The 27,325-nt window shown below is 39.3% G+C and overlaps 1 protein-coding gene across 5 annotated transcripts; it reads right to left on the bottom strand.

The window, feature by feature from the left end:
- On the bottom strand, positions 1-26,440 carry ACSL4 (acyl-CoA synthetase long-chain family member 4). 5 transcript variants are annotated; one of them, XM_017743119.1, is made up of 16 exons: positions 26,354-26,440; positions 19,623-19,669; positions 16,823-17,059; positions 16,339-16,516; positions 14,386-14,495; positions 14,163-14,301; positions 12,634-12,784; positions 11,376-11,499; positions 10,543-10,614; positions 8,831-8,970; positions 8,227-8,399; positions 7,963-8,037; positions 7,549-7,740; positions 6,932-7,046; positions 6,087-6,244; positions 1-4,280 (listed from the first exon to the last, which is right to left on the bottom strand). In XM_017743119.1, exons 1-16 carry the CDS (start codon positions 26,379-26,381, stop codon positions 4,123-4,125), a joined length of 2,097 nt encoding a protein of 698 aa, XP_017598608.1. In that variant the 5' UTR covers positions 26,382-26,440; the 3' UTR covers positions 1-4,122. The 5 variants fall into 5 exon arrangements, with proteins under 5 accessions (XP_017598608.1, XP_017598607.1, XP_017598606.1 ...); XM_017743118.1 differs by having other exon boundaries at positions 16,823-17,062; XM_017743117.1 differs by having other exon boundaries at positions 16,823-17,338; positions 26,354-26,371.
- Positions 26,441-27,325: the final 885 nt, after the last annotated feature.

Genomic DNA, 27,325 nt, shown 5'->3' on the forward strand with positions numbered 1-27,325 from the left:
TGAGTTTGCTGGAAATGTGTTTTATTAATCCAGGTAAGTTCACACAGTTTTACTCTGTGTATTGTTTGCAATTCCACGTAACCAGTGACTGCAAGTTTTGCTGATTGCATGTTGTAGCTCACCTTTGTACTGTCTTAGGCAAAAAAAGCACCAGATTTGTTTAAGTTTCAAGTGCATAAATTTTAGCCTTCAAAAAGGAAATTAAGAACCAAAAAAAAAACAAAACCACCACAAACAAAAATAACCAAAAGGAAAAAAAGCCAAGGTACAAACAAAAACTCCAAAACACCAAACCCAAATACATAATGAGAATTTATTGCAGACCAACACTAATTTATTGTTAGAATACAACATAGTTATTTGAAGCTATTGTTCTGAGATGGGGGAGATTGGTCTTTTTTTTTTTTTTTTGCTACTGAAAATGAGTGACCCACATTCTGAACTGGTGCTCTGTTCCTTTTATAGCTTGCCAGTGTGCTGGGAATTGCAGCTTGTGCTGGGGGAGCTGGCAGGCAGCGCCCTGAGTGTTGGGCTCTGAGTGTTGTCGAGGGCACTGCGACTGCATGGGGTAGTCAAACATCACCTCAGCTGCTCCTAAGGGAGTAACTCCTTGCTCTCCCTGTTTAGACTCTTTTTTTCCCCTTTCAAGCCATTTAATGACATCTGCCTGTTACTGGCAGCATTCCTGTTGTGTTATGTGCAGGACCAGTCCCTGCCTGCCCCACCCACAGCTCTGGGCCAAGGCTGTTCCTCAAAGGCTTTGTTGAACTGTCATTGACTCTCAGGCTCCGAAGACTTTCAGTGGCAGAGATCTTGGGCAACTACTTCAGTATTTAGTAAGGAATTGCTTTAAAATCCTGTGTTTCTTTTAAAATACCATATCATCCATGTCACTTTGTGCAAACTTACACCCTGTTCTTCCTCCTTCCCTGTGGCCTTTCTTTGTGCCATTTTAAGGGTAACTGTGCATGGAGTTGAAGGTTAATGATCTCAAGGCATGTGCCATTCCTCCTCAGGCCAGCTCAACAACTCTGATCTTCCTTCACAGCTGAAGCTTTCTCCTCCTACTGTTGTGGTAGTTACACTCTGGCTTTCTTCAGACACACCATGTCTTTTGAGGTAGGGGGCCTAAATACAATCTTGCACCAGGGTATGCCCAAACTGGATTTTGTTTCTCTTTGAACTTGTTTCTCAGTCTTAACAAGGATGATTTAAAATTCTCAACCTGCTTTTTGAAGAACTTGTATCTACTTTGAGCATTCTAGAACCCTCAGCAGTACATGAACCTTCTCCCTCACACTTTAATCCCATACTGTATGGCCTTTCAGCCCAGCACAAGATAAAAGTGTCTGTAACATCTGTACCTATCACATAATGATTTTGAAGTGATTTACTATCCCTTCATCAGCATCGTCATTCCTTCTTTGTAGTGGCAAGAATTAAACATTCTTGCTCATTCTGTTTCTCCTCCACAAGCTCTGTCACAAAAAGGGTTTAGAATTCTTTAAAACAAAGGATACAGTTCTTACCCAACTGCAAGGTATTTGCAAACAATGCCCACAGCTGAAGGCAGCCTGATGTAATCCTTCCCCTTCTCCAAAAATGCTTGAAAAGCTGATGATGTAGCAAATTCTTTTGCAGTACATCCAGCTTTAGTTCATTCCTTACAAGACGGACCAGGCCCACTGGAGGGTTGGTTTTTATTACCTGTAGCACAGACTCATTGCTGCTGCTTTGGAGCAGTCCTTGTAAGGTAGGCTCAGTTTCAGACAGAATGTGAGGCACAGAACAGGAATGAGAGACAGCTTGTGCAATATAAAGACCTTCCAAAACACAAACTTGTTGAACCATTTAAGTTGTATTCTACTTTTGAAATGTTAACATTGTGGATGTGTGTATATGTATTTTGAAAATAGCGATCCTCAGTCAACCAAGACACAGAAGATAAAATACATTTCATATAAATACATTCATGGCTTAAAAAAAATAGTCTTATAAACTGCTGACAGACTTAAGTGTATCTTTCCTACACCTATTTCACTTTTGTGATGCTAACAGGCTGACTAAAAGCTATTTAATAGCGACCAGTTTTAAAACATGGAAGAATTGGTAACATGGCTCCAGGACTAAGGAATTTTAAAAGTTGCTACTGATATGGGAAGTAGTCCCTGTTGTCAAAAAACAACTGTAGGTATCTTTAAAAAAACCCAAACCAATTTGTTTAGAAAAGCTATTTCCTTGTTTCTTTTTAGTGACTCTTGTAGTTCCATGCACAACTAGATACCATCACCTTTATATACCATATTTTCTTTCTCTCTTTCCCCTCAGGGTTCTTGGAAGGTGAGCTAGCAGTGTTCTGGACTAGCCAGAGAAAATTATGCATGGTGAAGTTTGAAGTTGGTCCCCAGGAGAAGGGATGGTTTACTTGAAGAGTGTAGAGCCATGATTTATTTTTGCCAAAGTCTACTTTAACTGGAAAATAAAAATACATATACATGCAGAAAAGGAAAAACTTGTCCTGAAATTGCAAGCTCGTGTGTTCAAGAGAGGCAATGTACAAAATCTTTTACTTTCTGTACAGTGACAATACCAAATATTTTTTTAACCATCATATACACAACACAAATATTATGAATAGAAATCTATAAATACTTTCAGATGAATTTGCAATATAGAGCAGTTGAGGGCCACAGCTGTACAAAATGTAAGCAACATATATAAAATGATTAAGAAAGTGCAAAGTAGAACAGTATCAAGAGCCTCCACTTTTTACAGCACTTATGGTTCAAGTGTGAAGAGCTGGCAGGGATGCAGGAGCTCAGTTACAATTCAAAAGAAGACAGTACAGGATTCAGCACACAAAATGATGAACTATCATTAAATTGTATCTTCCTCCTTCTTCACATCTATGACTTCCAGTTAATAAGAGAACATTTTTATAATGAATTTCTGTAAAGAGTGATTTGTCCCTTTTTATAAGTTTTCAGGAAACAAAGATTCCCTGGCCACAGACTACTTTTCTGTAAGTAAACCAAGACTAGACAGGGAAACTCCTGTTGGTTTCTGGTTGCCTTGTCATGCTCACCACAGTTATAAGGTGAACGGAAATACCTTCCACAAAGGAATGCAGACATTTAAAACCTGATCCTCTACATTACATCCAGGTACTGTGCCAGTACTCACGTGTATGTGAAGGTCTAGAGAATCAGTGCCTTAAAAACACCACCACCTCTCAAAAAAACCCACCAAAACTGCTCTGAGTTTCAAATCTGTTTAGAGACCACTGCACAATAGTTTCACAGTTGTTTGCCAGTCTAGATGCAAGTTCTGCATTCGGGCACTGATTTCTAATCAGCGTCCCCAGAGCAGTGCAAGTCTTTATTTTCTTTTACACTGTGTCCAGTGGAAAGCTTTGCTTGGATTAAAATACAGTGGCAATTAAAAACCTATTTGGTGAGTTGGAAGTTGAAATAGTTAATTCAATGCTCTTGAGTGAAATTTCTTATAACTTGTTTTTAGAAAGCTTTTCAGTTCACCTTTATTTCAGTAAGTGTACTTTCTATTCTTCTGTAGGCACTGTAAATATTCAAGATATTGATGTGCAGAAGAATCCATCCATTCTCAAGCAGTGCATTATTAATGATCTCTAGCAAGTTCTTGACTACTGCTGTCTTGTTTTTAAATGGAGAAGGGTAGACATTAGATACTCCTTTTCCCTCCTTGCTAAATGTCTCATTATGTAGAAGAATCATCACAATTACATTATTTTTTCCTCTTTGAAATATAGGCCAGACTTCAGCATAAGTTAAAGAGAAGTTGTGAGCAGTCTGAATATGCTAGAGAAACAATAATAAAATTACCTGGTCATACTGCTTCACATAATGATGACTGTCTCAAAACTGGAGATGATCACACAAAACTCTATGAAGACCATCAGTGTCTAATCTGCTAAAAATTAAAAATTTGGACTCTAAGATATTCTGTTCCACTTGATAGAGATTACAGAAACAGTCATCCATTTGGTGTGTTTTTTGAATGTGTGATATCTACAGCATACACAGACATCCAAAGCTGAGGCATGAGAAGGAACCACCTGCACAGCTGCCTGGTCAGCAGAGCTGTTTATTTGCCTCCATACATTCTTTCAATGTCGTTGAGGTAATGGTTTTTCAGTTCTTTCCTTTTCAGCTTAAAAGCGTCTGTTACCAGCCCAGTCTCAGGGGTCCACGGTTCAGGGCTTAACCGGACCTTGATGGGTATTTCAAACCTTTCTAATTTCACTGCAGGGACAAGAACAAAGAACAGCATGACTGTCATTACAAAGCCAAATGAAACACTCATTCATGCTCCCTAAAAATCTGGTCAGCACCCTGTAGCTTGTATAATATGGTGTCCTACTTAATGAAATAACCTTACAGAAGGGCCACAGGCAAATTTCATCCTGTCCCAACACTGAGTGCTGGTTAGTGTGCAAATACTCTAATAACACTCTGTGCTTACAGCTTGTATTGGATGTGACAATGCAAAATCTAAAGCTTGAAACAAATGACTGAGTAGCCTGAAGCTCTGAAACTACTGCCACAATCTACACTGAAAATCTACAGTTGCACTGAAATCTACAGTTTTATCTTTGTTACAGGAATGGAGTAATAATTAGGTTAACTCAGACTAACTGGACATGCTTCATATTGAAATTATAATGAAGTACTTGTACACTTTCCCAGGTTGAATGTTTCTTTCCTGTATCTTTCCTTCCTAAAATTCTGTTTAGAGTTCAAAACAAAGGGATTTCTCTGTATTTTTGTTACATTAGCCACTTATTTTCCCTTCAGCTGGAAGCAGTGGCTTGGCACATACACAGCCTCATTGCAACCAAGGCTGCTTCTCTCTCTTGCCCAGGAGGGGTGAGCAAGGGAGGAGACATGGAAATGCTTCAGGGGGAAGGGCAGGAGCAGCAGGAACAGCACAGGGAGCTGCTGCATGTGCCCAGTACTGGATGGAGTTTGCTACCAGCTCCTGCACGATGGCTGGGAATGGGATCCACAGACATGGACTTGTAGCTGAATTCCAGCACAGCCTCGGGGGGGCAGCAGAAGTGGGACCCAGCAGCTCCTCTCTGCCTCTCTGACTTCACCTCTATCAGGATGTGCTGCTGCCTCTCAGATGCGTGCCTGCTCATGATGAAGGTGCATCATGCTCTGCTAACAATGAGAACTACCTCTTTAAAATAGTTTTGAAAAAATGTCACATTAATTAGTTGTATCTCAATAGTAGATTACTATCTAAAAGACAGAAAGAACGTATAAGCAAAGGTTTTAAGTACACAAAGCTATATGGATAGTAATTTGCCCAATTCATGATAAAAAACCCCAGGGATTAAAGTGTTTAAATGCAAGCCTGAAACCTATGGATTGATTTACTTTTTTCAAGACAAGACTTAATAGTGCCTTTCATTCTTGTTTTCTCATTTTCCAAAGGCAGATTCTCCTCTCTGTAGTTCAAGAGAAAGTGCTTAGTGTGTGCTTAAGTCCAGCTTTTACAGCTTCCTTGTATGAGGTGCAACTGCTTTAGAGACTTTTCTTCCCCTGTGAGTTTGTTCATTTTTTTGTCCCATAAAGGATTGATGATACTTTTGATCATTCAGCACCACAGCACAGAGTAGCAGGCTTTTAAGCCTCAACAACCACAAGGACCATGGTTATTCAAAGCTGTAGTGAAAAAAGCTGTATGGGGAAAAAATGCTTTGAAATCTCTTGCTTAACCAGTTTCCTTACCAGCAAATGTCTTGCAACTTTTCTTCCAAACTGACAGCTCTTTTGGACCTTATTTTAACCATATTAGACAAGCAACTTGTCTCTAGAATTTAGTTGAAAAAAACCTTCAGATATTTTTAAAAAAATACAAGCAGTATAGTAATTAATACAACCAATATTATGTAAATTCAATTTCATGTGGTCTTTGCCTTGATCCAAGTATTAAGTCTGGCAGATACAGAAAAACTGGAAGAAGGAGGAGCAGTTAGTGAGGAGAACTGAGTTTTTGCTGGATAAACCCCCATGGCCAGCAGGATGTGCTGTGGTACTTACTCTTGTTTGCCACTTCTTTAATCTCTTGCAGTATTTCTGCTTCTATTGTAGGATTGTTACAAATGTCCACCCAGCTTCCACTGATGCCTTTCTGCTCAGCCAATGCTGTCAGCTTCTTCTGGTTAGGGACCACAAAACTGATCACGTAGGACTGGTCACTACACAGGGTGGCAAGAGAAGGAAGGAAAAAGGGTCCAGTCTAGACTTTCATTTCAGGGTGTAAATTACCTGCTGTTGGACCCACAAATGCCCAGGCCTTTCTGAACTGGAGTTATTCCACCATACAGAATCCTTCTATGCATTAAGTCTTCACACATCTGATGGCTTATCGAGAAGCTATTCGAAGCTGGTTTACAACATCAGGTCTGACAAGAATCTGGCTTTGCTGTTATTTCACTCATGCACATCTCAATTCAGCTCCCCAGCTAGACCTGGGGTTTAGCCAGTTCTCTGCAGTTCCCCCTCACAGAGGGAGAGAGAGGAAAGATTGGAACTATTTCCAAAACTCATTGGAAAGCTTTGGATCAAGTGCAAAGTGTCCAGATTAACTTTTCACTGGTATTCTGACAGAAAGCCAAAACACATCTAATGTAATGATACCCATTTAGAGAAAGGATGGGATGGAACAGAAGTGTATCTGGATAGGAGGAATGCCAACAGAAAAACAGCCCATTTCTTCAGCTTTTAGGGAATCTGGGAACCTGTGCTACTTCAGACATGCTGTTTGTAACTTGTGCCCTGGTGGAGGGGGTTATTAGAAGGAAACCCTGGAAAACTATAGCTGGATCAGAGCCTGTACTTCATGTTTACTCTAAACAGAGTTTCTAAATTAATACCACTCTTACCTTTTGGCGTAAGCACAGATATTGTCAATTAATGGGCAGTTCTTCAGTGCTGCCTCTACTTTCCCCAGAGATACATATTCTCCTGCTTGTAGCTTTACCAAGTCCTTCTTACGATCTACAAGGCAGGAGAAGGGAAAAAAGGAAAACCTTGTTTCATTTAAACCTTAGCATTTCCACAGACTGATTTGCATACATACCATGTATGTATTTTGTGCTACACCAGATTCTTAATAGACAAGTTCTAAGGCAGCTAATAGCTCCCCAATTTATAAAGACTTCTGTAAAAGAGTGTTACAGCACTGTACTTTCTGTCAACCAGCTTGTAGGAAAGGACTCTGATTTTAAAGCTTTGTAATTAATACAAAAGTTAATCTTGTATTTATTCTTTAAAGTCCATGTGCTAAATTTAGATGATGATAATGTCACAGGAAATGGCATCACTTCCAAAATTTTACTAGAGCTATGAGGACTTTTGGAAGTGTGTTTTACACTGATTCTGTAAGCAGGTAACCTTAAGCAGATTAGCCCAGGCAAAGCCAACAGTTTTAGTAACACGTTTATAATTATGGTTAGTCAGTGTCTTCTAATATATTAAGGTATCAAAAACTGAGGCCTACCTATGATCTGCAGACACCCATCTGGATGAAATTCCCCAATATCTCCTGTACAGAACCATCTCTGACCATTCTCATCAGTGGAAAATTCTTCTGTTGTCTTCTCTTCATTTTTAAAATATCCCATGGAGACGTTGGGTCCGCCAATTATAATTTCTCCTCTAGGATTAGGCTTGTCTTTATTAGTATATCCCCCTGAAAACAACATAGTCCCAAGCAATTATTTTTAAGTCTAAGTATCCTTCTGACAAGAAAATACTTTGAAACTTCAGCTTGAAGTTAAAGCACACTAACTGATGACTACTCATAAAGAACAATTACTTCATATGCTACACCTAGCTAAGCAGATAGGCAAAGATACCAGCTAGGCAGGAGCTAAATTAATTACTCTGAAGTCAAAACAATTACTACTCTCACCTTCTTGCCAGTCTCTCAGTTTTATTTCACAACAAATAAGAGGAGCTCCAACTCTGCCAGTGCTGTAATCAGCAACTTAGGGAGAGAACAAGAAAGAAAAGGAAGATATTTTGTTATTTGAAGTATGAATAGGGTGTATCTTATCTCAAGTTACTTTACTGTGGAACTACAGTTATTTGGACTTGTTTTTAAAAAAAAATTAAATATCACCAAGCCTCCATACATATCTATATCCCAGCTTATTTCCACCAGTGTTTTAACTACCTTCTGTAATGGTTCCAGCTCCACACGTTTCTGTCAGTCCATAGCCTTGACCAACAGGACAGCAAAAACAGATGTTCATGAATCTTTGTGTTTGAGGTGAGAGTGGTGCTCCTCCAGAAAGCATCATACGGACATTCCCTCCCAGCAGGGCCTTTACTTTTTTAAACAGCAGTCTTGAAAGAAGGCAAAAAGCATTAAAAATTATTCACTTAGCTCATTCTTATATAAAGACACAAACCTTCCTTCCTTCCTATCTGGAACACCTTAAAAATTAACTTATTCACAGATTTTAGTACACAGCAGGGCTAATCCAAACCTGTTGCCTCTTGTGTAACATTTGAAGAGGCAGACTTCCTGTAGCTTAACAAACATTCCAATTTTATCACTTAAAAAAAGCAATGCAATGAAAATGGACCAGTCAGCTGTTTGGAAGATTAGTCATTACCATGAAATATCTTACCCGTTTCCAGTAAGAGCTTGGACTACTTCAGTTACTCATTAGGTGTTATTTGCATGTCAGATGAGAACTGATAGCTCAGAGGATCGTTCTTTTCCACTGTCCTAACAGATCCCAAGGCACACTTGGCCCATGAACTCTACTTACATGTTACACAGAGGTGCATCATATCCTCTCTTGATCTGTTCCAATTTGTAGTCATAGCCTATCTTGAACAGAGTTCTCTGAATATAGTTCATCTCTTGAACTTTACTCATGACATTTTTATAAATTCTGTCCATTATTTCCTACAAAGTGTTAAAAAAAGGAAAATTACCACATGGGATAGATCAGCACGTGTAAATTAAATTCCATGTTCTAAGTACCACCCCCCTGCCCTTTATTCTCCCTTTAAAATGGATAATAAGAGTGTGAATCTTTGCACTGTGGGGTTAGGCAGTGCTTCAGTGCTGTGCTTTTACTGTGTGATCAATGAGCCAATTTATAGACCATCATAGCTTGGAGCTATTTGCACCTGAACCTGTACTTAAACAGGTGACAAACTGATTTAGAAAATTTTAAATTCAAGTTTAACTCAATCTCTTTGCTCAAGGTTGGTATATGCCCCTCAAGATGTGTCATGCTTGGGAGTGCTGATGCTGCACTTATCCACAGCGACTGGTACGTGGAAGGGAATGAACCGAGAGAATTCATTTCACCATTTCCTTTTCCAAGAGTTCTTCAACTTTCAAAGCAACATGGCTGCAGTAGCCCTAATTATCTGACAAAAAGCCACAATTCTGTCACAGACCAGAGATTAATTTCCATTAAAATAATAAGCTTATGGTCACCCAAATACACAGAACCCAAAATACTGTTCAGACTGGTGAAGTATTTAACAGAAGTTTAGAGACTGGCTCCTTCAAGTTTGTTTTGGAGCACAATGCTTTGAAGTATTTATGTGCTTTCTCTCTATGAAATAAATTTAAATGGGTATTTTCCAAAAGGTTAGAGCTCTCAGACATATTAATTATCAGACTGTTAATTATTAAGAAGATGACCAAGCCTCTATATGTGCTTATGATTTTATAAAAAAAAGAATGCAAGTGACTAAACTGATTTTAGAATTCTTAGCTATTCTAAGATTGTGCAGAACAACCAAATCCAACCAAAACTTACTGTTCCTAAATTAGATTAAATCTTCCTACTCACTCCCTACCACCATGTGGCACCACCTGGTGCTAACAGTTCTATGAGCCACAGATGTGACAGGATCCTAAAGCAGCACCTGTGAAGGCAGCACATGTGGGGAGGGCCTTGGCATCAGAAAGACACAAACATTTGTGGAGTGTGTGGATAGCACCACAGCCTTGTGGAGTGCAGGAGCCTGGTCACTCACAGAGCACTGTAAGCTGCAGAAGCAAGAGGAGTGACCTGCTAACCCTGAGAACAGCAAGAGAGACTCAGCCTCAGTGTTACCTTGACTTGCTAAGTCTGTGACTGAGCCAAATGCCCATATCCTTAACGTGTCCCTCTTGGCCAAAGCCACCCTGCTTTGTCCCTGTGCACAAAGGAGTTTCCAGACTGTGACTGTGTCCCTATTGCTGTGTCAGTAGCCCAGTAAAACACCACTTGTAACTACTGAAGCATTTATAGGTTTGGATCAAAAAGGATCTTGGCTTTGGTACAGGCAGACTCTTGTGCTCATCTGCAGCATCAGTACTCAGTTTAATCAATAGCTGGACTGTCTGTATTTGCTCTTTTCCTATTAGTGACAGTTACTTACATGTGAAGAGAAAAATCTGTTAATAAATACATTTTTCTAACATGAAAAAGACAAAACATTTTTTTGCTGGACATATCTGCTTCTGCATACTTACAGGCACAGCTGCCATCAGTGTAGGCTTAAGTACAGTACAGTCTCCTTTGCTTCCCTTCTTAATTTTACTTGACTGTAATACAGAAAAAACATCAAGTTATGAAGCTGAAAACCAAACAGCTCTTGAAAACTAAAGGACTAACAAAAGAAGGAGATATATTAGCATGTAACTTTTTCAAGTATCTTCCCCTGTTCCTGTGTCATTTTCCCCCCATTGTTATGGAAAGGGTAATGATTAGCAACTATTTCAACCAAAATACTCAATCTTTTACAAGTTCACTTTGTTTATCTTTCTCTTACTTCCTCCCTCTAGTACTTGTTTTCTCCTTCATCTTCCTCTGGGAACTTGTTTTGCTTGATGCAAATCTCTCTACCAGCAAAACATGCAGACATATCTATTATGGCTTAATTTACTCTTATTTATCTGAATTGTTACATGGAAAAAGGCAAAGGACTAAATAGAAGATCTGCAATAACTGGATAAAGAACTGATGAAGTGAGATCAAAACTTAAAACCACTTTAAACAGTTCAGCTGATCTATTAAGAACTGTTCTTACCCTATTACCCAGGGGATAACGCTATAGGCATTTATTAGGATTGCTTTTAGATTTCCTAAGTATCATAAAAGCAAAGGTTTTAATACAATTCATATGGCACAACCCACTACTGCTATTCACCAGTAATGTTAATTTGCATCATTTTCTGAAAAAAATTTACATTTCTGAAGTGTGCCATATAATCAGCATTTCTTTACTGAAGGAGGAAGCTGAGCAATGAGAGCATAGGCTGCAAAAGCTGAAGTTTGCTCCCCACCTTGCTCTGCCAGCCCTCACCTGATCTGAGAGAGTGAGAGGAGAGGAGTAACCGATCCTGCAGCCGTAAGTGATGCAGGAAACTTCTGCTGTCAGTTCTAACACATGGGCCAGAGGTAAATAACCAATGTAAGTGTCCTTGGGTCTGGGAAAAAATAATTAATTAACCATGAGTCACAGGTGGACTGAAAATACCGTACTTAGTTATTACTTTTTGATTGACCCGGATCACAAGTGAGCTTACTCTCCTACACACAAGACAGGGGTGATTTCAACCACAGTATATAAACAAAATGGGGAAAATCTGACCTTACTGATACCAGTATGAATTACAGGATTTGCCTTGTTTTCTCGGAAATTCAGATTCCTTAGTCCTTTACTGCTATTTCTATAGCAATATATACTATATTATATACTGCTATATCTCTTTGTGGGAGGTTTCATTCCAGTTATGAAATCAAGGATGAAATCACTACACTTTGAAATAATGATCAGTGATTTACAAAGCCCTGTCAGTCATCTTCTTCTAGGATACATTACTAGAAAGAGAGCTGATCACTGAAGTACTGACGCTTGTTTCAGGAAGTAATTGCTCAGAGATTTCTCAGCAAGAACCTCAGAGCTGTCACTGAACAGCAGCTTTCAGCACCCAGCCAAAACTGGGTTTATATCCTCTCACAAGAGGAGTCTGGCAACAGGGCTTATTTCAGCTACTGAATCCTTTGTGAATGCAGGGACAAACACACTTACATGAAAAATTTCCTCAAAACATTAACATGAGGGAATTTGCAGTTGGTTTTACTGTTGTCAACACAATATATTACTTTTCTGCTCCTTCAGTGAATTGTACTTGAGCAGATTCTGCAGCATGTGCACCCAAGAGTGATGTCTCCAGGTCATTTAAGTGCTAGGCTCAGACATCTGTGCTTCCTAAACTGATTCTAGCTGCCTGAAAATGTCTAAAAACATTTCCCAAGAGGAATCTCTTATCTAGTAGTATCCTCTGATACCACTCAAAAGTGCAAAAATCCATCACAGACCTGGAGCTAATAATAACAAAAAAAAGCAACAGCATGTGAGAAGAGAGCTAGAAGGGCCTATTTTTCAAACAGGGTAAGTTCACACACACAAGACATTATTTCTTATAAATTAAAGAGTAGTGGCCTCACAATAACATGAAGAAACTTGTAACACAATGCCAGCAGCAGACTCTATAAATGTGCACACTTTTGGAGGTTGTTTTAGCTCTCTGTACATGAGACAACAAAGTGTTTCTTACCCCAGTCCAGGTATTCTCTCACACTGTCCTGTCATTCCAGCTATTAAGTTTTTATGCATCATCATCACTCCTTTGGGTCTCCCAGTAGAGCCACTGGTGTACATTACTAAAGCCAAGTCTGTAGGAACAGGCCTGCTTGGCAGAATGCTTGCTACAAAATTCAGGAGAAAAACTGTTATTTATTCTTATCTTCTGTAATTCATCAGGGTGAAAATGTCTGCAATCAGTGTGAAACAGGTGCTTCATGGAAGGCCAGCACAGTGAGCTGCTGCATGGTCAGTGCTGGAGACAGTTTTAAGAGGAAGAGACAGAAGGCCAATTTTGAAAGGAATTATGAGTATCTGAGCATCTACACAATCTGGGTGACACTTTTGTCATTGTGGTTTATAGCTGACTGAAGGAGCCTTCTGAAGACCAAATAAAACTGTCAAAGGCAGCAAAGGGGAGAAATACAGTACTGATGTGTCTTGGGGTGATGTACCAGTACATGATGATAAACAGCAAATCGAGTAAAAAACACCAAAAAACCAACACCCCAAAAAGCTGCAAGTCAGCTTTTCTGTCCATCAGTCTTTCAAAGCCAGGGTTGTAGAGGTAAGATTCCTTTTTTTAACTCCTCCCCCCTCTTTTTTTTTTTATTTTTAAATAAACCTTCCTAAGGCAAGCCGCAGGTTTAGTAGAAAAGCCGTAAGCTTAGAACACTTGACTTCTGATTTTCGTTTTAATCCTCTTTATTCTTAGGATGAAAATCATCCGTTTTCATGGCTTCCACAGTGTCTGCAAAGTAAGCAGGTTTTTTAGGGACAAAGCCCAAGAAAAAACACCTATCAGGGTCACTGCTGGTCTGTGTCAGCACCTCAGGCTGATCAGATAAGCAGCTGTGATAGATGTGTGTTTCCCAAAGCTCCTTTACCAGTTTATCTCCTTCTTTATTCCAGAGAGAGGAGATGTGACTAATTACAGACTGCTGATGTAAGGAGAACCGATCATCAGGGTTGGGTTTTCCTTCCTTAAAGCAGATGTTTACAGTCACTTCTGGTTGCCCAGTGGAGCAAGGAATGTAACTGTTATTCCTGTAGCCTTAAGTGCTTTTTATCTACAACTAGGTTAAGATAATGAACATTTCCAAGCAGAAAAAAAAAAGCTTTGAGTGCTTTCTCCTCTTCTTAGAAAAAATAGTGACAATAAGATAAATTAAAGGTAAGAGTAGCAGAAAATGAAACATTACACCAGCTTCTATTTCATTTCCTAAAAAAGATGGAGTATTAAATTATTCTGGTTATGGTTTAGGTTATGGTTTGGAAGTTAAAAACAAGGTTTTATCCTGACATACATGACACATGAACAAAAGATATAAAACAATTTCTTTGTTTATTTAAAGGGAGCTAGAAGATGAACTGTCAACCTGCCACTCCCTTTGTTGGCAACCTGCATGGGTGGGGGGTTTTCTGCTACACATCCCTCTTAACCCAGGTCTGATTTCACTGCTAACACTGCTTTATTACTCCTCCGTGAAGTGATTCACTTACAGTTTTCTGGTTTGGCTCCCAGCTCTTCTACTGTCTGCATACTATGAATCTCCATGTTTTCAGGGTATTCTGATTTATTAACCGTCTTCTTGTCCACATAAATTATATGTTTCAGACAGGAGACTTGTGGCAGTGCAGTCTACAGAACAGAAATGAAATTTTTAGCAGAGTACCGACTGAACTGTACGGTTGCTTATAGCAGGTGAAGCTGATACTGAATTACCTTAAGTTTGCTCTCAAGGAGTTCCACACTCGTGACCAGATATGCTGCTCCACACTCGTTGAGACCATAGGTCACTGCCTCTTCACCCAGGGTGGCGTACAGAGTGACAACTGTCACAGGGAGGGGAGAGGACACAAAAGAAGGGTTAAAGTAATATTAAATGCAAAAGCTCTTTTTTTAGCTTACTGGAAAGCACTCAATTGGAAAATTTCCAATTTGGAAATAAAACAGCTTTTAATTTTTCCACATCAGAAATTTTATGGCACAAGAGACCTCTGGAACAAGGAGGACAGCTGGACAGGAAGCATGTCTTTACTAAGAGCATGGTCAAACACTGGAATAGGGTTCCTAGAGAGGTGGTTGATGCCACGAGACTGTCACTGTTTAGGAGGCCTTTGAACAATGCTCTAAATAACAGGCTGTAACCTTTAGTCAGCCCTGAAGTGGACAGGCAGTTGGAAGGAACCTAGGTGGTCATCTAAGTCCTCCTGAAATAATCTATTCTGTTCTATAGCAGGAAAGAAACTATCAGAACAAAGAGATGCACCAAAACCCAACAATAATGCACAAAGCAATCCCAGAGTAAGCAACTGAGAGCAGGTGTTCTGCCCCTGAGCTCTCTGCAACTACAACTCGGGTGGAGAGGTGACACTCATTGCAGGGCAGCAGCTTACAGCTGGGCACGGCTACAGGCAGCTCTTTCCACACTGTCAGCTATTTTCCTTGCTCCCAGGAAATTAGTGATGGGGGGGGCAAGGCAGAGAATCAGGCTAAGGAATCAGACTGTTTTTCATGCTGCTAGATTATTTTTAACCCAGAATGGCTACGGGAATGCCATTAAGTGCCTCCCAGGCACAATGGAGTTCACCTCTCCCCATCATCTCTCTACTGAAAAAACCCCTTCCTTTAGTATCATTCGCTATCTCAAACTGGAACCTCCAAAGACCATTGAAGGAATTTTAATAGTGCTGTGAAAGAGGGTTCATGCAGAAGAGGCAAAAAGAGTAATGTTATACAACTATTTCTTATTGCCTTTCAAAGTATAGGGATTCAGACCAAATTAACTATCCTCTCCTACTTCAGTAGCAAGATCATCTCTTCCACTACTGCCCCTGAACACTCTGCACACTCTGCTGGATGAGCTGCCCCTCGTACAGGCAGCTCCTGCTGGTGCTGGGAGAAAAAGAAACAGCCCAGTGCAAGCAGAAACACAAGACAGCAAAAAAATGGGCTGTGGGTCACAATGTGTTGTGTGCAAAATGGGCACTGGAGTGCTCGGTAACCTCTGCAGCTCACCAAGGAGTCTGCATGAAATCCCATTAGAGATTTCTGACAGCTTGAATTTAAAGAAAGAAAAACCATACATAATTGTAATGAACTTGAGCAGCTTACAAATGTCACCAAAACAGACTATCTCATGATTTTGTTTACCATTCTTCTCATAACCTGTGTCTAACATTCCCATTATACTGATTTTATGTGATTTGTAACGGAGCTTACATTCTATTACAGGTTTGTTGTTTCCCAAAACCTCAGTCCAACAGATGGCTGGGATAGCCATTTCATCTTTTGGATGTATAAGTCAGGATACAGTCAGAAAATACTATAAAAACATCCCACATTTTGGGGAGAGAAATGCAACTACTGACATCTTCAGAGTATTTAAAATGACCTGAATAGTAAGTGTACTATTCTGTCATTTTGACATCTAGAACATTACTACTATAAAATCTTAAAAAACAGTTTCATAAATATGAGCAAGTTAATTTTAGGGATCTCCACAATGCCTAGAACAGATTGAAAACTTCTAAGAATCAGACAATCAGCAGAGAAAGTTTATGAAATTCTTACACCTCCAATGACAAGACTGGCAGAGTCAAAATACTTAACAGCCATATCTGTGCTGAGAAATGGTTCCAAAATACACTAGAAGTAACAAAGTTGAGCACTCACGAGGGAAGTTGTACTTAAAGCAGGTTAGAGCTACAATCATCCATTCAGCTCGGGTCTCACAGAATATGACAACAGTACTTTTCGGGGTTAGTCCCAGGGCAGTCAGTCCATTCCCCAAGCGAGTAATTTTCTCATTTACTTCTTCATAGGATAACCATCTGTAAGTTCCTAAAATTAACTGGAGAGGGAAAACAATGAATTTTCATGACAAGAAGCTTCTGGTACAGCTCTACCAGCTGATGTGAGTTGGTGCATAACAGCATAAGCATGCACACTGCCATTCATTAAAAAATTGCTTTCATTTTTTTGAAGTAGAATAAATAGAGCATCCTGTATATTCTGTTGCTCCTGAACTACCATAAAATGAATGGTTTATTAGATGATTACTGAGGAAGAGCTCTAAAGGGATGTGCGTTGTTGAGGCAAAATACAAAGCAGCTCAAAACCAAGTATTAAGAGTTAAATAAAAAATTGTAAGTTTTACCTTTTTGAATACTTTTCCATTTGGTTGCATTTCATTTTCTTCACTCAGTATTTCCCTAGTTCCAAGACAATCCTTCTTCCCAAACTTTGCTAAAGCATGGTCAAAGAGCTTGTCCAGTGTGTCAGCTCCAGGGATGTTTATGTTTGCTAGAGAGTCCAGGTGAGTGACAGAGCGGTAGGGGCTCCCAGGCTTGTCCGAGATGGGTTTAGCTTTTAACCGCTTTGCCATAGCCTTTTTCTTCTTGGCGTTGGTAAGAAAATACCAGGGAATAAATACCAGCACACTGTACAACCAGATCAACAAGTACACAGGCAGCAAGAGAATGGCACACACTTCTAGCCTAAGTTTCATTGTGGGTATTTAAAAAAGAACCTCTCTCATGGAGTTCTGAAGCAGCAAGAGCAAAGCAGCAGCACAGAGTGGTATAGGGAGAAGCAACAGTAGGTGAAGCTTAGGTAGTGCTGATTCAGAGCAGCTGCAAAATTTTAATAACCTTTGAGAGCCAACAGTGGACACCTGCGGGCGAAGACCAGTGCCAAGCAGAGAGCAGGAAAAAAAAAAAAGAAAAAATAATTAGATTAGTAATATTACAGTCAGTGCATTAGTTTTAGTCTTTCTAAGAGCTCACTTCAAAAGCATCACTGCACAATAGAGCAGTGAACTGCTCCGGGGATGAAAGAGGATGAATCTTTTCCATACTTGTTTCTTGCATCCACAAATATTTACTTTTCACAGACTTTTCCCCGCTATCTCTGTTTGGATAGTCCAGGGCTGTTGAGATGAAGTCTGTCCTTCACAACATAATATTGTGTTTAAGCTACTTGAGTAATGACACAATTGTGTAATTATGGGAAAGGTCAACGCTTGTTTTCCCACTAAATATTTGTCCTACAGAGAAAAGGTACAGCAGATTGCTTTACTGCTTTTCAGAATATTCTATCAACTTCTATTCAGATTAAAAATGTATCTTGATATACTGAAAAATAGTATATAGACTCAAAGTCTACATGCTGTAATCTAAAACTATATGATATTCCAAAACTGCTTTATTAACTTTGCCCCAGTAACTGCACTTTTAATCTTCTACTTTTCAACTACAAATGTCAGACTCTTGGAAAGGGATTATGCAGATCTGCTTTTCCCATTTCAAAAACTACTTCAATACATGCATTTCAAACTCCAAGTATGGAAAACTGAATAAAATTGGACTAATTTAAGTCAATTTAAAATAAAGCACAATTTGGCAAGATTTTGTCAGAATGTCAGAGATCTTTTCTCATTAAGGAGAACTGGGCCTGAATAAGGACTCATGGTGAGTGGGAGAAAAACAAAACCATCATAGCGAACCCCACTTATGGCCAGCCCACTGGCCTGGGACCAGTCTGCACTCACATGTGAGAGACGTGGGTGGTTATCTTTACCTGGCTGCTGTGCAAACACAGCTTAACACATCACCCATGCTGCCACAGTGGGAAAAATAAAAGGCAGAGGTGCATTAACCAAGAGCAGAACCTCAGACAGGCAGGGGAGCCAGTGACGCTGACACTCATCAGAGCCCAGGCTGTCATGGACACAGTCTGATAAACAGAATGGATGAGAATAGGGAAATCCTAAGGGCTTCATCAAGAATTAAAAGAACGTGGGCACACCTCAAAATACACCTTTATTAATATATTTACCACCCTCAGGTGATGAAGGAGGCTACAATTAACATTTCAGGTTAAACAAGACAACTGCTACTAACAGCATAACAGGTTGGTGGGTTTTTTAATGAGTTCCAACATATGCAGTTGTGTTGTAGCCAGTATCAACAGCTTTAATGTATGTAAGACTGAGAGATCTGCAGATATTTAAAACAACATGACCACCACATTAATTTCTGTAATTACAACTACACAATAAAATTACTATTGAATGATAGTATAATAAACTAAACTAAACTCAGACTTGTATGGATGAAAGTATTCTGCATATTTCTTTATATAAAAAAAATGAATGCTACATTCTTTTCAAAATGTACATGTTTAGTCTGCTCTGGTGAACCTCACCATCATCAACCTCAGCAGAAAAGAGATCAGTTTACTTCCCAAAGCTCCAGTTCTCTAAAATCAAAGATTATTGGTTTATAATACAAATCTTGTATGATACTTTCATTCCAGTTAATTCAGTGCTCCAAACACAGCAGTTGAGCTTGTATTTCAAACATAAGCCAGCCATGGCTCTAAGACACTGTAAAGAAACATCAGGGCACACCCATGGTTACATAAAATGCTACAGGTTAAAATAAACCCCAGGGTTTATAAAATAAACCCTCTGGCTGCTCCTCACCTTCCAACAATGAGCATATGACCAGGCACAGTGACTTGGATAAAAAGCAGAGTTGTTGGACTGCAGCGAACTATTTAACATAATGAGACAGTACTACAGCTTTTCTGTGGGCTGAGTAGGAGCTTGTTCAGAAGTGGTCCTACTGTGAAACACTACAAGTCTAATAATCAAGAACTGGCTAATTTACAAAGGGAGGAGAGGAAGGTTGCCTTTCTTTCATTTTGGAATTTCAGGTTAATTTGAAATACTTTAAAAAGTGTTTATAAAAACAGAACACTTAGCTAATTTGTACGTATTTGTAGTAATTTAAAAGAGAATCACATTTCTATCCTAAAAAAAATCAGTTGCAATTCTTAGAAGACATCAGTCAGAAAAACTTAGTGAGTCCCAAAAAGACAACCTTGGCTTTTTCCTTTGAACATGCTCATGCAAAACCTGACACACACACACACACACACACAGAGGTACTTACAAGGGATCTGACAGTGACGACTGAGGTTTTTTCAGTGTTGATGAGATCTATAGTGAAACAGAAAAAAGAACATATTGGAGTTTGGGATGTTTTTTGCCTGGCAGAAAGGAGCAATCTTTAGAACTTCCTCCCTACTGCTCCTAAAAAGCACAGGCTATGAATTCAGACAGAGGTGCAACACAACCCATACAAGGGAGAGCAATTACATTACTGGAAAAGATTAAGCTTCCAAACTACACTGGACAGACAAGACATGAAGCCACCAAAAAGGAGCTTAATTTTTATGTGACACTACTCCTTCCCTTCTCTATTTAAACATGTTCTGAATAAAATTATGAACAGAAGCTTAATGTATTTTAATTACCAAAAAACCCCAAAAAGACAAGGAAGACTTTCACATTGCATGTAGTCCATTCTTCTAAGTCAAGGCAGAAACAAGAAGCCCTCTGTCACTCTTGATAGATGAGTATCAGTAGAAACACAAACTCAGGACTACCCATGGCACACACTACCCCAGGACATGAAGTGGATATGGGGTATTGAGGTAAGAGACGAGTTTCCAGAACAAAAGCATGTTTATAGAGGCAGTGAGGTCTCACTGATCCCATGACCAGTGCAACAGAAGATGGCTCTGTGTAACTGCAGAGATAAGGCTCCAAGAAGTCTACTGCAGAAAACTTTAACTGACATTTAACCTAGTTATATTTTAATACCCTTCCCCATAAGTCTAAGATTTTAATCAGTTTTTACAGACTGAAACCAAGTTAGATGTCCCTTGCAAAATTCTCCTACAAGGATTTTCTCTTGAAATATAAAGAAGAGGTGCTAGAATGTTTTTAGTGTTACTGGCACTTGCATGTGGCTGTATAAGATTTTGATCCATTGCAGGATCAACCCAAACTTGTGCTAAATAAATATTTATCATATCTTAAATATACTGCATATAACAGACTGACATACTCAACATGCAAAAGTACCTCCACACCAGTTGTATTCAGTCAGAAGCCAAACTTAGCTATTCAAATTAAACCTTATGCCTTCAACCTCCTACTTAATTAGACTTTAAGAGAAAGCATAAGATGCAATGTTCACATCAATGCACCATCAAGGACACTTCAAGGTAAAACAACTACATATTACTAAGTGTTAACAGTTATGTTTTCCATAAATTTCCTCATTCCCTACAAATAAAATTTAGCACTCATGAAAAATTTCACAGTAACAAGATAAAACTGTTATTTAACACCAGAATATTTAGAATATATATTATTTTCTATTGGTTTACAAAGCTCATTATTTCTCTTGAGTGTTGAATAGAACTAGACTGTTTAGATGCTTATCTAGCTATTTTAGAAACAGCAGAGCTTCCAGTTCTTGATGCAGGAAATGCATGTTCCCAGAAAGAGCAGTGTGCATCAGGGATGACTACAAGAAAAAACCAAACCAAACAAAAATAATGTTGTTTCTCTCCTAGATAGCTGGTTTTCAGCATCTCCAAAGGATTTTCCTCAAGTGAAGCAGTTTCTATCAATTTTGAAATGGTCTGGAGTTCATTTAACATTTGCAGTGACATGTTCCAGTGTTCATACTGGAAACCTCACTCATGAGGTAATGTTTTCCTTACAGCTGTTATATGCTGGGGGTTTACAAAAATTCTATAGTCCAAGCTTACTCCTGACTGACACTGTACTTTATGGGCTGCCACAGATGGAAGAGATGTTATCTGAGTATAATCTTTTATATCCTTAATTGAAAGTTTTAGACAGATATACAACACTCTACTCCTGGCCTGTAGCCAGGGCCACAGAACAGAGTCTGAAATCAAAGCACACATTCTAGAACAGAAGAGACATTCGTCTCTTCCTAATTTAACCCAAATCTAAGAAACAACTGGCAATTATATTTTTTTAATATTGAAAAATAGCTTTTAAGTAGTCACTAATGCTTATGGGAGTAAGAGCAAAAGTGTGTATGGGGAACAGAGAGAGGGTTTATGCCTCTGGAAGTGACTATTCTTAGAGGAGGAAATGCCCTAATCTTCTCTGCATTTGACTCTCCAAACTGAACAGAATCAACTTACTCAGCATTTACACACACCACTAGAATTTTTAAGTGTAACTCAAAATCTAAAGAAGTACCTGTAGCTAGAAATTTCATTCTATGCAGTTTAATGTTAATAAGGCACCAAATTATTATCTTCACTAGGAAAGGCTTTAATTAGCCCAAGCCCAAAACATTCCAAAGGCTTAATAGTGAAAGTATATGAACAACATTGTTTATTATCCTTCTTCTGGTGTTAAAAAGCTTGTCAGGGATCCAATTTACTACAGAATAACATGATTAGAAGAAAACACAACTTCTTTTTCTGTCTGCTCCAAACACTGTGCTAGGAAAGTCATTTAGTAAGAAAGATGACGTTAGAGAGGAAAAGGGTTGTGTTCTAGTTTGTGAAGAAAACTGGAATCTGCAAAGCAGGTTGTTTTTAGTTTAAAAGCAACACCAAAGGAAGTCTGGTTCCTCTGCACCAGAGCCCTTGCCAACTTCAAATGGAGACACAATTCTGGCTTTAGTGTAAGTGCTCAGGCCTGACTCTTGTCAGGAAGTTCTGAAATCTTCCAAAACAACCCAGTATGAGTAAGTAGCAACTGTCTCTAGAATTTCTCAAGCATGCAGGCAGATCCAAACACTTTGGAAACCCCAGTGAGCATTCAGGATTTGTAACTGGAAAAGTGGTTTTACACAGTAAAAAAAAAAAAAATGAGTTGACCTGAGTAAGTATGTGGGTGTTCAGTTAGTCAGTTTTCAGAAGGCTACTTAGTCAGTATTTAACTGTCCTTAATTTGTTCCAGTACAGGACAGAACAAGGCTGGGATTTCAAAAAGAGATTACACAAAGTCTAAGAAATACCACATTGCCAGGAAGATGCAGCACAATAAACAGATGAGTGCATACTGTCAGACTCTCTACAAGTTTTGATCTTCCAGATTTATACCTAACACACACAATAATGAGAGAACATTTCTACAGCTGAGAAGACTGTGATGAAATGCAGTAAAAGCTAGAAGAATCTGGTGGCTAATTACAACTTAATTTGGGTTAGAAAGATTGAAGGAAAAGAAACTGAAGGAAATTATTCAGTTTTTACATCATGTTGGTGTTTTTATTTAAAAAAAAAATTCCAGCAGTATTAATGCAAGTTACTCATGGCAGAAAAAAAGTCCATGAGGTCTCATTTTTCTTTCCTTCTCACAGGCATATTTCCACATACTTTCCTCTTGCACATTTTGGTACATCACAAACCGCAGTGAAAATTCAGAGAAAGACCAACCAAACCTAACCACTTTTCAGAAGTACTTCTGTGCTCTGGCAATGCAATAGAAGCTCAAAGCCTAAGAGTTTGAGAGCTCCCTGTACTATGCCCATACGGGGTAAATACTGGTACCTATGTCCTAACAAACAGGGAAATCAGTTGTTCCTGATACAAGTTTAAATATATACATTCTATTTGAAATAGCAAAATCTCAAGTGGTGCTAGGAAACGGTTTCTCTTACTGCTGCTTAAAAAATAGTTAACACAATAGTTTACTTAGCTAATAGCAAAGGTAACATTTATTTTTGGTTTCAAGAAAAATATTATTGTTGTCCTTTATATTCATTGCTTCTGCTTACTATCTCAGAACATATATGCACTTGAAGTCAATCAGAAAAAAAACCCTATCAATTTCTAAGTGTCAAACATCTATTGCTGCAGTAAGTACTGCAGTGGAAGCCAATTATCTAAGAGCCAGGGGAGAAACTGTCTCCTAATTTGTAACATGAGGGCAAGCAAATATTTGGTGAAAGGGCAAGAGCTGTTTGCATGCCCCAAAGGTAGAAAATGTTAAAGGCCTAGGCAAGATTCCACAACTGAAAACTGTCCATTGAGACTACACTGAATTGGGGAAGTACCTCCTCTGACCCCCCTGTTCCTTTGTCTCATTAAATTCTATCCAGAACCTGCCCGTGAGTACCTGAGGCTCTCTCGCTGCAGCACTGCCTCTCCCACAGGCTGCACCCAGCCTGGCCTGGCTGTGCTGTGCTCTGGCCACAGCCTGGGCTGCAAAGGCTGTCAAGTCACAGAACCACAGAATCATAGAATGTTAAGTGGTTGGACTGGACCTCAAAGCTCATTTCGTTCCATCCCCCTGCCCTGGGACACCTTCCACCAGAACAGGTTGCTCAGGGCCCCAGCCAGCCTGGCCTTGAACACTTCCAGGTGTGGAGCATCCACAGCCTCTCTGGGCAAACTGTGCCAGGGCCACACCACCCTCACAGTAAAGAATTTCTTCCTATTATCTAACCTAAATTTTCCCTCTTTCAGTTTGCATCCATTCCCCCTTATCCTGTCACTATGATTCCTCACGATGAGGTCCTCTCTGGCTCCCTTGAAGGCCCCTTCAGGTAGCAGAAGGGGCAGTGGGGTCTCCACACAATCTTGTCTTCTCCCAGCTGAACAGCCCAGACTTTCTCAGCCACAGGGGAGGTGCTCCAGTCCTCTTGGCAACTCCATGGCCTCCTCTGGACTTGCTCCAACAGCTCCATATCCTTCTTACGTTGGACACACCAAAACTGTGTGATACTCCAGGCTGGGTCTCACAAGAGCAGGGCAGAGGGGAGAACCACCAGGTCAATCTTGAGTTACACACAGCTCTGTGAATGCACTCAGTGTGACTGATGGCAAACACAGCTGTTTCAGTATCTTTTTTTGTGGTAACGGAAGTGAGAGGCATCTTTTTGTTTCACTGGCATTTTAGTTAATGACTGGGCTAAAAACCAGTGGCTTGGACAGAGAGTATTCCAGAAGAGGATGGAAAAGGAGAAAATGTGCAACTGAAAAATACTGTTATTACCAACAGCTACAAAATATACTTGGACTACAGGGAAAAAAAATCAAAAAGAAAATGCATATTCTATACTAATAAAGAAGTATTTCAGTCTGATCCCCCAACATACACCCCTATCTCATCAGGCATTAAGGCAAATGTTACTCTGATGTTCCAACAGCAGAGGTAAATGTACTATTTCAACCCAACTTTTTAAAACATGGACACAAAAAGACACACAGTACGAACAAGGACAAATTTCAGAGGACATGTGGCCATGGAAGACTCCAGCAAAAGCTCCGTAAACAGCCAAATAAGAACTGATAATCTTCCCTCCCACACACAATAAATACACAAGGGACAGACTAGCTAGTTCTGTGTTTAGCTGCACAACCATTTTGCAGTGGAAAGGTTGTGACTTTTGTGGCTCTGATGATCCAGCTAGTGAGATTTAAGTCATCATCATCTTTTACTTTCTGATTCTTTCTCAATAGCAAACTGCTTCACAAAGAGTGGCCTCTCCTAAGACTGGTGCATTGCACAGTGTAGAAGATCAAACCAATTTGAGACTCACAAATGTAAAGCCCTATTTCCAACATCTTCCCCTGTGTTTCAGGGCACACTAAAAGTAAGTAACTGATGTACAGTGTTTACAGTCTTCAAAGCCAGATGTAATATTCCTGTTTCTAGAATAGTACTGGATACTGCAGCTTCAAGTTACATTCATACTTTCCAACTAATTTTTTGCTTCTAATTGCTAGGTGCTTCCCTGGGCCTGGTGATATCCATTTTTATCTGTTTTCAGATATTGTCAGCATTAGAAACATAAGCATTGATGAAGATTGTTTAAGAATTAGGGTGCTCATCTCCCCTCTTATGCTTCCGATGATCATTTCAACAATAGCCTTTGACAATGTAAGGAAATTAGGGTGCCAGGTGCTTTTTGTTTTGCAAATAAAGATGGAGAAAATAATCTTCCTGGGTGTTTTTCAGAATGTGATTCACAGAAAACGTATTTATGCTTGTCCCAGTTGGATACAGCTGTTTCACTGACTCATGGGGTGCATGCGTTCAAGTTCAGACCTGATGAAGTTACAGTATTAGAGTTGGGTAGATGTTAATGATATTTTCCTCAACAAGCCAAAAAACTCATTAATGAAGTTACCCTAGCTGCACAAATATTAACACATTTCCTGGCCCTGAATCTGGTGTGTCACCAAACATCTGTCAGCACAGCCTAAGAAGAATTCTATGTACCCTTGTTATGACGCAATAGAAAGACTTAAAATGGCATTTTCCAACATACAACAAAATAGTAACATGAGTCTCTCCTAACTCTTGCTCTTACATAGTAAGAAAGTAAACACTGGACCATTCTCTTTTAAATAACATTTAGGTAATAGATTTGTCTGACCAAAGCTTACATACATGAACTCAAGAGAGGCAGTCATCAAAAGCCACTTCCTTTATTTATAAGTTTCTTGCAATCTAGCAGCATGGCTCTGTATTAACCTCTCTGTGAAAGGAGCAATTCAAGCAGTCAAATACTGACATGCACGAGCCCAAGTGCAGTCTGGCAGGGAAGCAGGCAGTGTAGTGACAGTGTAATGACAGGGATCATCCCACAGAGTCCGGCAGCATTAACCTGTGCTCTGCTGCAACCCGGGCACAGCAATGGACTGCAGCAGCTTCTCCTTTCGCTGCACTGACCCTGATTGTGAACTTCTCTTTAAATGTCTTATCAACAGCAACTGTTGTGCAATTTAACAGACTGAAGTTCTAAATACAATTCTTTATTTCTTCTGTAAGCCTGTCTGGCTTTTCAGCTTTCACTTTTGCAAGAAATGCTACCATTGATTTTACATTTACCTTCCCTGCTTTTCAGAAACTCCATCATCTCTCGTCATTCACATTAGGGTGCCTTCTTCTCAGACATGGGTCATAATTTAGGTAGTGAAATTAATTACATACCTAAAAAGGAAGGGGACAGAGTAAATGTTCCTCCTTGTGTACTGCACTAGTAGTCTTTCGTCTACCAAAAAGTGTACTGCAGGCTGGGAGAGACTTTCCTAAGGCTTGTATGGGTTTTTCAAAATTCTGAGGGGACAGTCAACAAGAAGAGCACTAGAGCTGGAAAACACACCTTCCTTTTTCTCTTGGGAGCTCACATTCAAATGTAAATTATTCCCTTTTTTGACTAAGCAAAAAAAAAAAAAATTAGGCTTTCTTATTTGCATTTTGAAGGAATTCTCTCCTTGCAGACATTCTGATATACAGATGACTGGATGTGCACTTAAAAAAAAATACAAGTTAAAGAAAGCTGCCCCCACCCATGGTCATTTGAGATGGTAGCCCCTGAGATTTCAAGCATGAGTCATCTCTATTTTTCATTTTCATTGTGTAATAAAAATGCTTTGAGGGTCAATAAACAGTAGGAGCTTTGGGAACAAGCATAGTTTAATCTTTTGCACAGATTTACAGTATCTTCCAGTGAAAAAGAGATTATGTTTCTTGTATGTTTAAGGAACTGAATTTTACTGTAGTCTTAATGCAAAACTTTAGCAGTCTATTGCTTGGTTCATGTTGAACCTACCCCATTACTTTCTAGCTAAACATACCTAGATTAATTTCTAAGTATTCATCATCTGTAGATCCACACGTGGAATTCCCAAGTTGTAACAAGACAGGACTACATACTGCAACTTTTTGCTTGAACTGACTTTAAACTTTTTGTGACTGAACTTGCTTTCTGCTACTTTCATGTGCTTTATGGTAGACTGAGATATCCTTAGGGTACATTTCTGTTAATAACATTATTTGGCATTTTCTATCAAAGAAGGC

The sequence above is a fragment of the Corvus brachyrhynchos genome, unplaced genomic scaffold (assembly GCF_000691975.1).
Source record: "Corvus brachyrhynchos isolate BGI_N302 unplaced genomic scaffold, ASM69197v1 scaffold398, whole genome shotgun sequence".
Classification (NCBI taxonomy): Eukaryota; Metazoa; Chordata; class Aves; order Passeriformes; family Corvidae; genus Corvus; species Corvus brachyrhynchos.